Genomic DNA, 12,679 nt, shown 5'->3' on the forward strand with positions numbered 1-12,679 from the left:
CTAGCGATTGGCCAAAGGGTTGTCCTGCCTAATTTGGTAAAAAGGTGGCAGACAACTGCACATTATTTAGATTTACCCGACGAACATATATAAAAAAAAGAACCAAGTGGAAATCCTGGAAATAAATGATTATTGAAATAAAAATTCATTACTCACTACATAGAACTGCCATTTGACCCCAGCAATCTCATTACTGGATATATACCCAAAGGAATAGAAATTGTTCTACCATGAAGATACATGCATTCATATATTCATTGCAGCAGTATTCAAAATAGCAAAGACATGGAATTAATCTAGATGTCCATCAATGGTGGACTGGATAAAGAAACTGTGGTACATAAATACCATGGAATACTATGCAGGCATAAGAAAGAATGAAATAATGTCCTTTGCAGCAACATGGATGGAGCTGGAGGCCATTATCCTAAGTGAATTAAAGCAGCAACAGAAAACCCAGAAAAGCCGAAAACAGAATATCACATCATCTCACTTATAAGTGTGAACTAAACACTGAATACATGTGGACACAAAGAATAGAACAACAGTCATTGGGGCTTACTTGAGGGTGCAGGGTTGGAGGAGGGTTAGGACTGAAAGAGTCCTTATTGGGTATTATGCTGATTACTTGGGTGACAAAGTTATCTGTACACCAAATATTAACATGCAATTTACCCATGTTAACAAGCTGCGCATGTACCCTTGAACCTAAAATAAAAGTTGGAAAAACATGAGATAAAATAGAGTTTAGACTGGATACAGCTGAAAGAAAACTTGGTGAATTGTTAGCTAGTACTGAGAAATTCACCCAGAGCCCAGCACAGAGAGATGAAGAGGAAAATATAAGAGAAAGGCAAAACAACGATAATAAAGATAGAAAGTCTAGTAAATATCCAGTGGAAATTCCAGAAAGGAGTGGAGAGAATGGCACAGAAGTAATATTCAAAGAGATAAAGGACTTTTTTTTTTTAGAATTAAGACATGCATCTTCAGATTAAAAGTGCATATTTGGAGTAAAGCAGAATAAATAAAAGGCAAACATGACTCGGCAAGATTTCTGACAATAATTTCTAGTTCATGCTTTTATTTGAAGCAAATGGACCAGGAGCCAACTAAACATGAAAACCAAGCCTTATAATGGCCACTGATTGCTCATGTCAATCCCCAGGTCCTATTGCACCTGTATAAAGTGAATTCTTGAAAAGGCGCAGATGCCCTTCCTTCCCCAGCAAAAGGGCATCCTCTGAAATACTTCTCTGAGATGTAGCCATGGAAGGCAACAGGCAAGGGAGAGGCTCCCAGACAGCAGAACTGAATTCTTCGGATTTATCGAATAAGGAAGCCACTCCATCATTAGGTAGGAAGTCCCCACATCCCTGTCTTACGGGATGTACAATCTATATTATGGGCCTGTGACAATTTGTATATATCTTCCTATGTTTCCCTTTTGCAAATAGGACTTTTTATTGCAGTCATTCCACCCTCACTCTACCATTTTATATTGGGTGCATTTGAAGTGGTTAAATTTACTTAAGCTTATTAAACTTAATCTGTAAAGACTATAAATTTAACTGACAGAACTGCTTTCACCCACATTTCAGAACTGGAGATGAATATAGTACCCAGAGATACATTTTGTTGTCTTTCTTTGGGAGAGAGGTTGAGTGCATTTTATGTAGATGTTTGTTTAGAAAGTATTTGAAAAAATTTACAGCTATGTAGATTTCAGTAACCAAAAGGGGGAGACTTTAGAGAACACTCACTACTATTTTTACCACTGAGCATCCTTTTGCCCTTCTTCTGGTAGCTATATCCTAATTTACTCCAGGAGGATCATTCCTTCTCCCACTCTGAAAATTCTACTGGATTTGGGGCATTCAGTGGTGATGAGTATTGTGGCCTTGGCTTATACCAATCGGTACATCCCATTTCCCTGGTCCCGATCATTGGTTTAAAGATTTAATTCTAGCCACTCCTAGTTAGTTGAGTTGCCCAGAAAAAGCCCTTACTAGACATGAATGTGGGAAGACGGGAGGAGATGCTACAGCCATATTATAAATGCTAAGAGGAGTCTGACTAAGAATGAAGGCAACATGAAGAGAACTGTCGTGGAGAGAATCTTGTGGGAGCTATAGTTTGAGCTCTTGCTCAAATTGCACCTGAAAATAACACCTATTTTTCTTGGTTTTCAGCACTCTCACTTCTTGCATCTTTAAGATCATTTTTTAACTTTCCTCTGCAGGATTATCTGGACAGTGCTAGTATCCCAGGCACCTCCAACTCTGAGTCTAGGACTAAAGACGTCTTGGAGGGACCATAATGAAGCAGTATGTGGCTGAATTCTGAAGACTTGGGTTTGAATCTTACTGTACCTCTGACTTGCTGTGTCATCTTGGGCAAGCGGGCTTACTCTCTGAGGTTCCATTTCCTTTTCTTTAAAATGGGATATAAAAGTGCTTGGACCACTGTGAAGTTCGGGGTCATGCATCTTGTCTATTCCTAGGCTTTTTCTTCAGGAAGGTAAACTCTCTGGGTCCTGAGAGTCCTCTATAAGGTAAACACCCAGCTAGAATCTAAGACTTGGGGCCTCTAAACAGCATCTGTTCCAATGGACTGATCTTACAAATAGGGAAACTGAGGCCCAGAGAAAGGAAGATTCTACATCAAATTGGACAGAGCTGGGATTCCAGCACAGTCTCCCAAGTCCAGTGTCATCGTCACGCCTCTCTAGCTGACCACAGGGCCCCGGAGGCCAGAAGTGATGCTGTCAAGTGTGAGTCTTTCATGATTTTTCTGGCGCTCTGCTCTGTTTGGGCCACAGAGGGGTCCTCATAGTGGTGCTCTCCACTGACCCCAGGGTTGGATGCCAAACTCTCCCACAGTAATGATCAACCAGGCATCGTCCCATAGTAATGATCAACCAGGCATCATCTGCCATGTCCACCCAAGATCCTGCCGTCTCCTGATCTGCAACAGGAAAGTTTCTCTGAGACTCATTTTTTCTCATCTGTAAACTGACTTGACATTAGTATCTACCAAGTTTTGTGTGACGCTTAAATGTAATAAAACATGCTAAACCAAAGGAGATGGATTCCAGTGATTTGGGGAAATCTTTTCCCAAGCTGCTTCTAACTCTGTTCTACAGTTTGATAATCCAGCTTTTCTTTTCCCTGTTTTCTTCCATGGGTAGTCATGATGGCAGTTTCTTCTTCTTTTTTTTTTTTCTGAGACGGGGACTTGCTCAGTCGCCCAGGCTGGAGTGCAGTGACTCGATCTTGGCTCCCTGCAAGCTCCGCCTCCCGGGTTCATGCCATTCTCCTGCCTCAGCCCCCGGAGTAGCTGGGACTACAAGTGCCCGCCAGCATGCCCAGCTAATTTTTTTTGTGTGTTCTTAATGCCTAGCACTTGTTTCTCTTTTTGTTTTACCAGGTCCCCAAAGCATTTCCTCATGACATACCACAGACTTTCTTTCTTTAACCTTAGGTTAACTGGATCTTTTCCTCTAGGGAGACAGACATGCAGCTTTTGAAGGAATAAAGTGCAGAGCCCTGATCTGTACACGACCCATCTCTTGCATGGCAATAAGTAGGAAGACACTTGAGATCCACCGTTGTTGGTTAATTTCTCCTGCTAATTCTTTGATGGATGGATGGATGTTTTTCACCCTTGCCCAGATTCTGTTTTACTGCCCCTCACCCATTCACTTGTGGGCCTGAAAGGACAGCTCACATTTCCAGGTTTTATTAAGACTATGGGGCCGGGCATGGTGGCTCAAGCCTGTAATCCCAGCACTTTGGGAGGCCAAGACGGGCGGATAACGAGGTCAGGAGATCGAGACCATCCTGGCTAACACAGTGAAACCCCGTCTCTACTAAAATACAAAAAATTAGCCGGGCAAGGTGGCGGGCGCCTGTAGTCCCAGCTACTCTGGAGGCCGAGGCAGGAGAATGGCGTAAACCCGGGAGGCGGAGCTTGCAGTGAGCTGAGATCCGGCCACTGTACTCCAGCCTGGGTAACAGAGCAAGACTCTGTCTCAAAAAAAAAAAAAAAAAAAAAAAAAAAGAAAGACTATGATGAGCAGCAGGGGAGGAAGTACGAACCTTGCAGAATTAAAACTTTCTTGGGTGGGGAAATGCTAAGGAGTGGCTAAGCCATCTGTTTCTCTGAAAAGTCTGGGGAGATCCGGCTACCATGTCCACCACCTGTGGATGACACCTCCAGAGGTGATTGAAATGACCCCACCTCCCTTGCAGTCATCTCTTTCTCATCTGCTCTTCCTGTCCCAGCTCGGAGTTTTTTTCCCCAATACTCTCCCCACCACACCTGTTACTTCTCCATACTCCCTGGCTCGGTGTCTCCATTCCCATTTGGTTATTATTGAACATTTTGTGTATTTTGTTTAAGACAACATTTTAAGCTAAGTTATAAAGGCAACTATGAAAGTCAGAAAATTGGCTGAGGCTCTTGGGGTGAGTTTATGGCCTCAGAGGAAGCAGGATGAAACTGCTTCTTAGAGTCACAGTTACCGTCTTGGGACAGGTAGAGGAACTGAGGCCCAGGGAAAGGTAGTGGCTGCCTTACTCACACAGGAATGAGCTGTGAAAACATGGTCGTCTGCCAGATTCCGAAAGAGTTTTTTGTTCTGTGCTGTTTTTTGGTTTTGAGACTTGGAAACGTAGTGAATTTTAGGTAAGAACATAGTGACTTTTAGCTAAGGGTGAAGGCGGCATCTGCTATCAGAATGGGGAGACCCAAAACACGTCTCCCTTAGGCCTGAGCAATGGGGCTCCTGCCTGCAACTCACACTTCAGGGCGCCTTGTGCCTTGGGGTATCTTCCTCAAAATTGTCTATGTTCCCCTCTAGTGCCTGAAACCAGCCAGGATCAATGGTGCCACTGGGGCAGAGAATCCCAGCTTGGACTGAGAACTGCATGGGTTCTAGTCCAAGCGGGTGCTTCCCATTCTGTACTCCTTCTCCCATTGCTAGAATCTAGGGCAGTCATTCTACCGCCTTGGATGGCTCCTGTTGGTAGCCTGTGGCTTCTCCTGTCTCTTCCTCAGGGCTTTCCAGGCCATCTCTGTGCAACTCCAAAGGGTCTTTTCAGTTGATGTCTTTTTTTTTTTTTTTGCCTCTGATTGACCTGTGCTCTCTCAGGTCGGTCTTGAGCCATGATGGATTAGGGAGAGACATTTCTTGTGCCAATGAGATGCTCCCCTCACTTCACCCATGAGCCCCTCCAGGGCCAGCTATATAATTTACAAGACTTAATGCAAAGTGAAAATGTGGAGTCCCTTGTTCAAAAGCAGGAAAAAAGTGTTAAAGGTACTAAAATTAATTTTTAAATTTTCTTTGGCAGTTTCTCTCTAGATCTGCCATGGTGTTAAAAAACGTATTTACTGTTGCTCCTTCACAAGTATGTGGATACTCACAGGGAGAATGCAGACTCTCAGAGACGCGCAGGGTCCCTGTCCCGCTACTTGGTGTGTGCAGGACCCACCAGCTAGCAGGTTCCCTCTGTCACCAGCACCCTGGTAGTCAGGGACAAGGGGCCACACTAACAGCATTTGAGACAGTAATTGGAAACCAGTATTCAGAAGAGGCGTAAAAGATGATGCAGCCTCACAAGTAATGATGTAACCAACTTTAATAAATGGCATTGGGAAGTGCAGAGGCAAGTAGGTTCCATCAACCAGGGTTCTCCAGAGAAACAGAACCAATAGCTGATTATCTGGCTATCTATCTATCTATCTATCTATCTATCTATCTATCTAATCTATATCTATCTGTCAGTTAAGATCTATCTATCTACCTACTTACCAATAGGTCCAATCAGGTCTATTTTGTCAAGAAATGAGACCACGTTTTGTCAAACATTTAATGGGGCAGAGCCAGATGGGTCCAGACCCAAGGACTAAGCTATTCAGTTAAAGACTGACCACTCCCTGTGTGCTTAATGTGTGCAGGGACACACCGGTAATAAAAACAATGTGTACTGTACTGAGAGGACCAGACACTGTGCCTAGTGCTTTCCAAATACTCCTCACAACAGCTGTACGACTCCAGAGGCAGCAACACTCTCATTTTACAGCGGAGGTAGCTGAAGTTCAAAGAGGTTCAGTGATTTGCTTCCAGCCTGTAAGTCTGACTTTGAAGTTCAGGTTCTCAAAACCATGTGGTGTCGACTCTGTGCGTGCTCTTTTCTGTAGCCCTAGGCCTAGTGCAATACCTGACATGTGGTAAGAAATGTTAAATAACTTTTGTGGGAATGGATTGTATAAATGAATGAAGGAATCTGTAGGATTCAGGTAGAACGCAATAAAGGGTGTGTGAAGTAGATTTTTATTTTTTTATTTTTTTTTTGAGATGGAGTCTCACTCTCATAGTCCAGTACTGTGATTTCAGCTCACTGCAACTCTACCTCCCGGGTTGAAGTGATTCTCCTGCTTCAACCTCCTGATTATTATAGGCACACACCACCATGCCCAGCTAAATTTTGTAGTTTTAGTAGAGATGGGATTTTACCATATTGGCTGGGCTGTTCTCAAACTCTGAACCTCAAGTGATCCACCCGCCTCAGTTTCCCAAAGTTCTGGGATCACAGGCATGAGCCACCGCTCCTGGCCTTGAAATAGATTTAATGAGTCAATCTCAGGTTAAGATTGGGTTAGGAGCGGAAGTGTCCTCCACCAAACAGGTTCTGGGGATCAGCATGTGAGTAACCTGTTTTAGAAAAGCTCAATCTTGTGTGTGTCATTAATCCACTATGCAGCTTTGGGCCTGGATCTTCTTCTAAGGGATTCAGTCTCTTTTATGCAAGCTGCGAGTTTGGTCTAGGGGTTAGCACTTTCTGTAAAGGACCAGACAATAAGTATTTTAGGCTTGGCAGTAAATATTTTAGGTCCCTGTTGCCATTGTAGTGGAAAAATAGCCTTAGACAGTATATAAATTAATGGATGTATGGCTATGTGCCACTAAAACTTTATAAAAACAGGTGACTAGGTGGAAATTTGGTCCAAGGACTGTAGTTTGCTGATCTAGAAAACCCTTGAAGTCCTCTTTAGTCTTAACATTCTATGATGTAAAGATTTAGAACCAATTATGTCAAAGATAATAATGATTATATATTATTATCCTCCTCTGACACCCATGGAAGACATTGCTAATTGGGCACAGGGTTCTTTTCTGATAAGAAAGGAGTTGGCTCTAATCGGTCAATCACACATTAAGCAATCAGCCAATCGGAGATTAAAAAAAAAAAAAACCTTAAACTGTAGCATTCTCCTTTTAATTAATTAATTAATTTTTTTGAGATGGAGTCTCACTCTGTTGCCCAGGCTAGAGTACAATGGCTCGATCTCGGCTCACTGCAACCTCTACCTCCAGGGTTCAAGTGATTCTCCTGCCTCAGCCTCCTGAGTAGCTGGGGTTACAGGTGCATTTCACCGTTTCGCCATGCCTGGCTAATTTTTGTATTTTTAGTGGAGATAGGGTTTCACCATGTTGGCCAGGCTGCTCTCGAACTCCTGACCTCAAGTGATCCGCCCACCTTGGTTTCCCAAAGTGCTAGGACTACAGGCATAAGCCACCGTGCCCAGCTCCTTTTCATTCTTTAAGAAACAAATATTTAGAAAACTCCAGATAATTTCTTGAGTGTGGCACTGAGGAAAATAGGAACAAACAGAGAGACAGAGAGAACAGAAACTATGTGAGAGAAATCAAATTGTCCCCTGTGTGGTGCAGGTAAGAACAAAAATCTTGACTTGAGAGTGTCGTTACCCATTGGTGGAAATCATATCCTCCATTTCTCTCTTACCTGCCCTACTAAATACCAACTAGGACTGAATGTACCTGGTTCATAGTAGTTACCCCGTGCATATTAATTTTCGTCCTTTTCTTTTTCCACCAAAATTTGATTGATGATTGATTATGTCCAAGTCTTCTGATCCACCAAATTTAAACCATGGAGTGACTTTCATATAAACAGATCTGCTGCCAGCTGACTGTCTGGTTGTGGAATACTTAAATACTTCATGTGGGGCTGTCACTACTTGATAATGAGTGGGTCTTTCATGTCTGTGGAAAGTTCCACAAACCTTCACTTTAGGAATGAATGGGAGAATTCTAAGCATGAAGATAATGAGTCAAGAGCTTAGAGTTTGCAGCCAGATGAGCTTTGGTTGAATTTTATTTTATTTTATTTTTTTAAGACAGCATATCGCTCTGTTCCCCAAGCTGGAATGCAGTGGTATAATCAAGGTTCACTGCAGCCTCAAACTCCTGGACTAAAGCCATTCTCCTGGCTCAACCTCCCAAGTAGCTGGGACTACAGGCATACATCATCATGCCTGGCTAATTTTTAAAATTTTTTTGTAGAGATAGGGTCTCAATATCTGGCAAGGGCTGGTCTCAAACTCCTAGTCTCAAGGAATCCACACACCTCAGCCTCATGAGCAGCTGAGACTGTATGTATGTGACCCTACACTCAGCTATGGGCTGAATTTTAGAGATAATGATGACTCTCTTTATAATTAGAAGCAATCTATGCAGACTGGGTAGCATATAGAATGGGTTTAATTTTTTGCTGTCATGTGAGATCTGTAAGGGATTTTGGGGAATTTTAGGAAGCAGTCCTCTAAGATCTCAAATTATCTCATAGCTAAAACGTTGATTACAGTGACTGATGAGTTGCTTCCCCCCTTCATCTCAGATTCATTTCAATTCTCTTTAGTGGGAAGGGATACAATTCATTTATTCTTTTCAGAGTCCCTTCATGCCCTTAATTTCATAACCCTCTGAGAAGGGCTGACTTGTTAGTATCATTTCATTTCACAGCTGAGAAAACTGAGCTCTGAAGAGATTTGCTGAGAGCAGAGTTCTTCTTCAGCTTTCATTTGTTGAGTGAGTGCTTTTCCTGTGATAGGCACTGGGGAGAAACGGTGTAAATATTTCAGGGAACTAAGTATCGGTTGGTTGAATGAGCTGAACTTTTGAGAAAGAAACTGCATTGAGCATTCAGCAGAGTTTCACAATGCCTTAGAGTCCAATAATGTGAAAATCAGAATTAGTAATGTGAGAATAGGATGTATTGCACGAAGTCTCAGCTGGGGATCTGGTTTCAGTTCCAGGTCCAGGTAGCACCTTTGCCATTGACCACTTCTTCCCCTCTCCACCTATGAGGCTAATGGCCTGGGGTCTCGTGATGTTTAGGGCTCAGATGGACACTGAGATGGCCTCTTTAATCAGCCAACCTCTCAGGCCAACCTCTTCCCTTTCTTTTCTGGTAATTACTGTGTTGGCCTCAAAGCCTTACTTGGCATAGGAAAGATAAACCGTCTCCTTGGTGTCAGGATTTCTGGTCTCTGGCTAAGCTTCCTGCTTGTGCAATAGTAGCTGGGAGAGGCCAAAAGAATTCTGGTGGGGCCACACCCACTGGTGAAAGAATAAATAGCGAGGTTTGGCATTGGCCATTAGAGTCACTCCTGCCTTTACCATGAAGTCCAGTGGCCTCTTCCCCTTCATGATGCTTCTTGCCCTGGGAACCCTGGCATCTTGGGCTGTGGAAGGCTCTGGAAAGTGTGAGTTGGGAGTCACTCTGGTCTAATCTGGGCTGCAGGGTCAGAGGTTGGGTCTCCTGGTGATGTGGGTGTGTCCCCTTCTGTAGGCTCTGATCTGTCAGCTTAGTTTCAGGAGACCTCCCTGAGAGTGGAATACATGTCTGGCTGAGCTCCAAGGTTTCTGTGAGGGTTTCTGAGCTTCTGGAAATGCTTTTTCTATGCAGCCATGCTGTCGGCCCAGATCCCACTCTCTCTCTCTCTCTGTCTCTCTCTCTCTCTCTCTTATCCTCTGCCTTCTTCACCTGTCTGCGACTCTCAAATCATTAGTGTCTGACTCTGCTTCTTCTTTGTGTCTTCGCTTCTGCTAGTTTGTCTCTGTGTTTCTGCCTTGGGCTTTAGCTCTCAACTTCTCTCACACTGGTTCTATTTATTTTTGTTTATCTGTCTCCGTCTCCATCACTCCCAGCCTTCCTCTCTGCCTTTGTGTAGCCCTGTTTTGCTCTGGGGTGGGAGCTCTTGACTAGAAGCCTGCTGCCCTTTTCTTGGGTCTGAAACATCCCCTGTCCATTTGTCCAATTTAATCAAGCCCATCAATCCACCCAGAGATCAGGCAGGCATGACCCTTTGGGCTTTGTGGATAGCTCCTGAGGTAAGGGTCTCTCCCCCTCAAAAGTGGTGCTTTGTTCAGCAGGCATGATGACTTCTCAGTGCCCAGCCTACTCCTGACCTCTTGACTTTCTATTCAAAAGCCTTCAAAGCCGGAGTCTGTCCTCCTAAGGAATCTGCCCAGTGCCTTAGATATGAGAAACCTGAGTGCCAGAGTGACTGGCAGTGTCTAGGGAAGAAGAGATGCTGTCCTGACATTTGTGGCATCAAATGCCTGGATCCTGTTGACACCCCAAGCCCAAGTAAGCAGATCGGGGAACTGGGTAGAGAGGAGTGAGCCTGAGGACACAGCATTAGGGAGATGGCACTGGGTGATGGGTCCTGCCAGGCCTCCTTGTCAGTCAGTGAGTCACACTGCCCTAAGCAGGAAGGTAGCCAGCAGGTGGTGAAGCAGTGGGCATTTAGATAGCCAGGTAGTTGGAAGCCTCCCACCTAGTCAGCACTGGACGACTGGCCCCTGCATCAATGGGGGCCTGATGTTCTAGGACAGCGAGGTGCTAAGTTTGGGGGGTGCCTTACGGAGAAAGTGGTGGTGATAGAGATGGGGAGGGGATGATCCGACCTGCTCAGGTTGGAGCAGGGGCTCACTCTAAAAAAGTGGAGATAGGAGGGGTTGTGTAAAGTACAAGGCCTCTGACTGGTAGCCTCACTCTCACCCAGCAAGCAGGAAGCCTGGGCGTTGTCCACCGGCTTATGGCCAATGTTTGATGCTTAACCCCCCCAATTACTGTGAGATGGATGGCCAGTGCGAGCGTGACTTGAAGTGCTGCGTGGGCATGTGTGGGAAATCCTGTGTTTCCCCTGTGAAAGGTAAGCAGGGGCCGAGGGCACACTGAGCTCCCTCCAGCCCTCTCAGCCTCAACCCTCTGGAGGCCCAGGCATACGGGCAGGGGGACTCCTGACCCCTATTCCAAGCAGAGCCTCTGTCTGACTCCCTTGTCCTTCAAGAGAACTGTTCTCTAGGTCTCAGGGTCAGGATTTCCATAGGATCACCTGTGGCTTTGATTCTATTCTAGTGTCTCTGGGTGGGGGTCCTGGGCAAGTGACTTTCTGAGTCTCAGTTTCTTTATCGGTAAAAAGGACATAATGAGATTGAAAGTGCTCTGCAAAGCACTATGTGCACTAAGAATTTAATATTCAGGTTGTTTCTGTCATGTTTTCTGAGGTTAAATCCCAAAAGAGTTTGAGGATTATCTAGTTCAATGCTTTCAATTTAGAGTTTTACGGTGAAAATGAGACTTGTCTCCTGACACTAAGTCTCTCTCAACTATAGCACTATCTTGCTATTTTCTTTATCTCAGGAGGATCCTTGGGCAGGAGGAAGGATGTGGATATGATTTGGCTGGTTTCTATGCTGAAGCTCTTATCTGATTTTCTCTCACAGCTTGATTCCTGCCATTTGGAGGAGGCTCTGGAGTCCTGCTCTGTATGGTCCAGGTCCTTTCCACCCCCAGACTTGGCTCCACCACTGATATCCTCCTTTGGGGAAAGGCTTGGCACACAGCAGGATTTCAGGAAGTGCCAGTTGATCAATGAATAAATAAACGAGCCTATTTCTCTTTGTACATCCTGCTTCTGTGATTCATTGGGGGTATGAGTGGGGTGGGAGGCTATGAGGGAAGATCTAGCTATGAGGCCTTCCTCCTATGGATATGTAGTGGGAGAAAGAGGCTTAGGGACTGGGGGGACTTGAATTTATATCATGAGTCTAAAAGTGCTGGCTCTGTGATTTTGGACAAGTGATTTTTATCTCCTAAATTTCAATTCTTTTGTCTGTGAAGTGGCAATAAAAGTCAACTTCTCACAGCATTTGGAACATTGGAGGAGGCATTGTATGTGTAACAAATAGCAATGTTACTAGGCCACAGCAAGTTCTCAAAAAATAGGGGCTACCTGTGGCCTACTGGAGTGATTTTGAGTCTCTTTCATTTCCTCTCTCCCCCAAGACACTATTTCTTCTATTTTATGATGAGAACGTTATCATAATGGGTAACATTTATGGCACACTATTGGCCACACCATGCAAGAGTGGTGGTGTCCTTGACTCCACCGAGCAGGAGTAACAGAAACTGGGACTGCTAAGAGCTAAGGAGCAGGCAAAGGGCCTTGCTCCACATTGCTCTGCTCTGTGGACTCCAGAGGAAAGAGACAACTTGATTAGATAAGATTTTTAAAAATATTGTAATTCAATCCTTTCCTAGAAAAAATCAGTAAACTAAAAATTCTTCCTTACTACTTTCAAACAATGCTCTAAGAACAGCAAGGGAATACATTAAATTAACAATTCAATGAAGAGGAAAAGAGGGAGAACCATTTTATTTGATGAGGGTGGCAGTCACCCTTCACGTTGGCCCCAGTGATCTCGCCTGTTGGTATTCACACCTTTGTGTAGCCCCTCCTGCATTTTCCACAGTTGGTTTGTGTGACCAATAAAACATTACGAAAGTGAGAGATAGTT

At 44.3% G+C, this 12,679-nt stretch overlaps 1 protein-coding gene across 1 annotated transcript; it reads left to right on the top strand.

The window, feature by feature from the left end:
• Window positions 1-9,451: 9,451 nt before the first annotated feature.
• Window positions 9,452-11,784, top strand: SLPI (secretory leukocyte peptidase inhibitor). The gene is made up of 4 exons (XM_017877980.1): window positions 9,452-9,576; window positions 10,305-10,463; window positions 10,882-11,031; window positions 11,606-11,784. Exons 1-4 carry the CDS (start codon window positions 9,492-9,494, stop codon window positions 11,608-11,610), a joined length of 399 nt encoding a protein of 132 aa, XP_017733469.1. The 5' UTR covers window positions 9,452-9,491; the 3' UTR covers window positions 11,611-11,784.
• The last annotated feature ends 895 nt before the right edge of the window (window positions 11,785-12,679 follow it).

This window comes from Rhinopithecus bieti, unplaced genomic scaffold, assembly GCF_001698545.2.
Source record: "Rhinopithecus bieti isolate Rb0 unplaced genomic scaffold, ASM169854v2 scaffold_10347, whole genome shotgun sequence".
Classification (NCBI taxonomy): domain Eukaryota; kingdom Metazoa; phylum Chordata; class Mammalia; order Primates; family Cercopithecidae; genus Rhinopithecus; species Rhinopithecus bieti.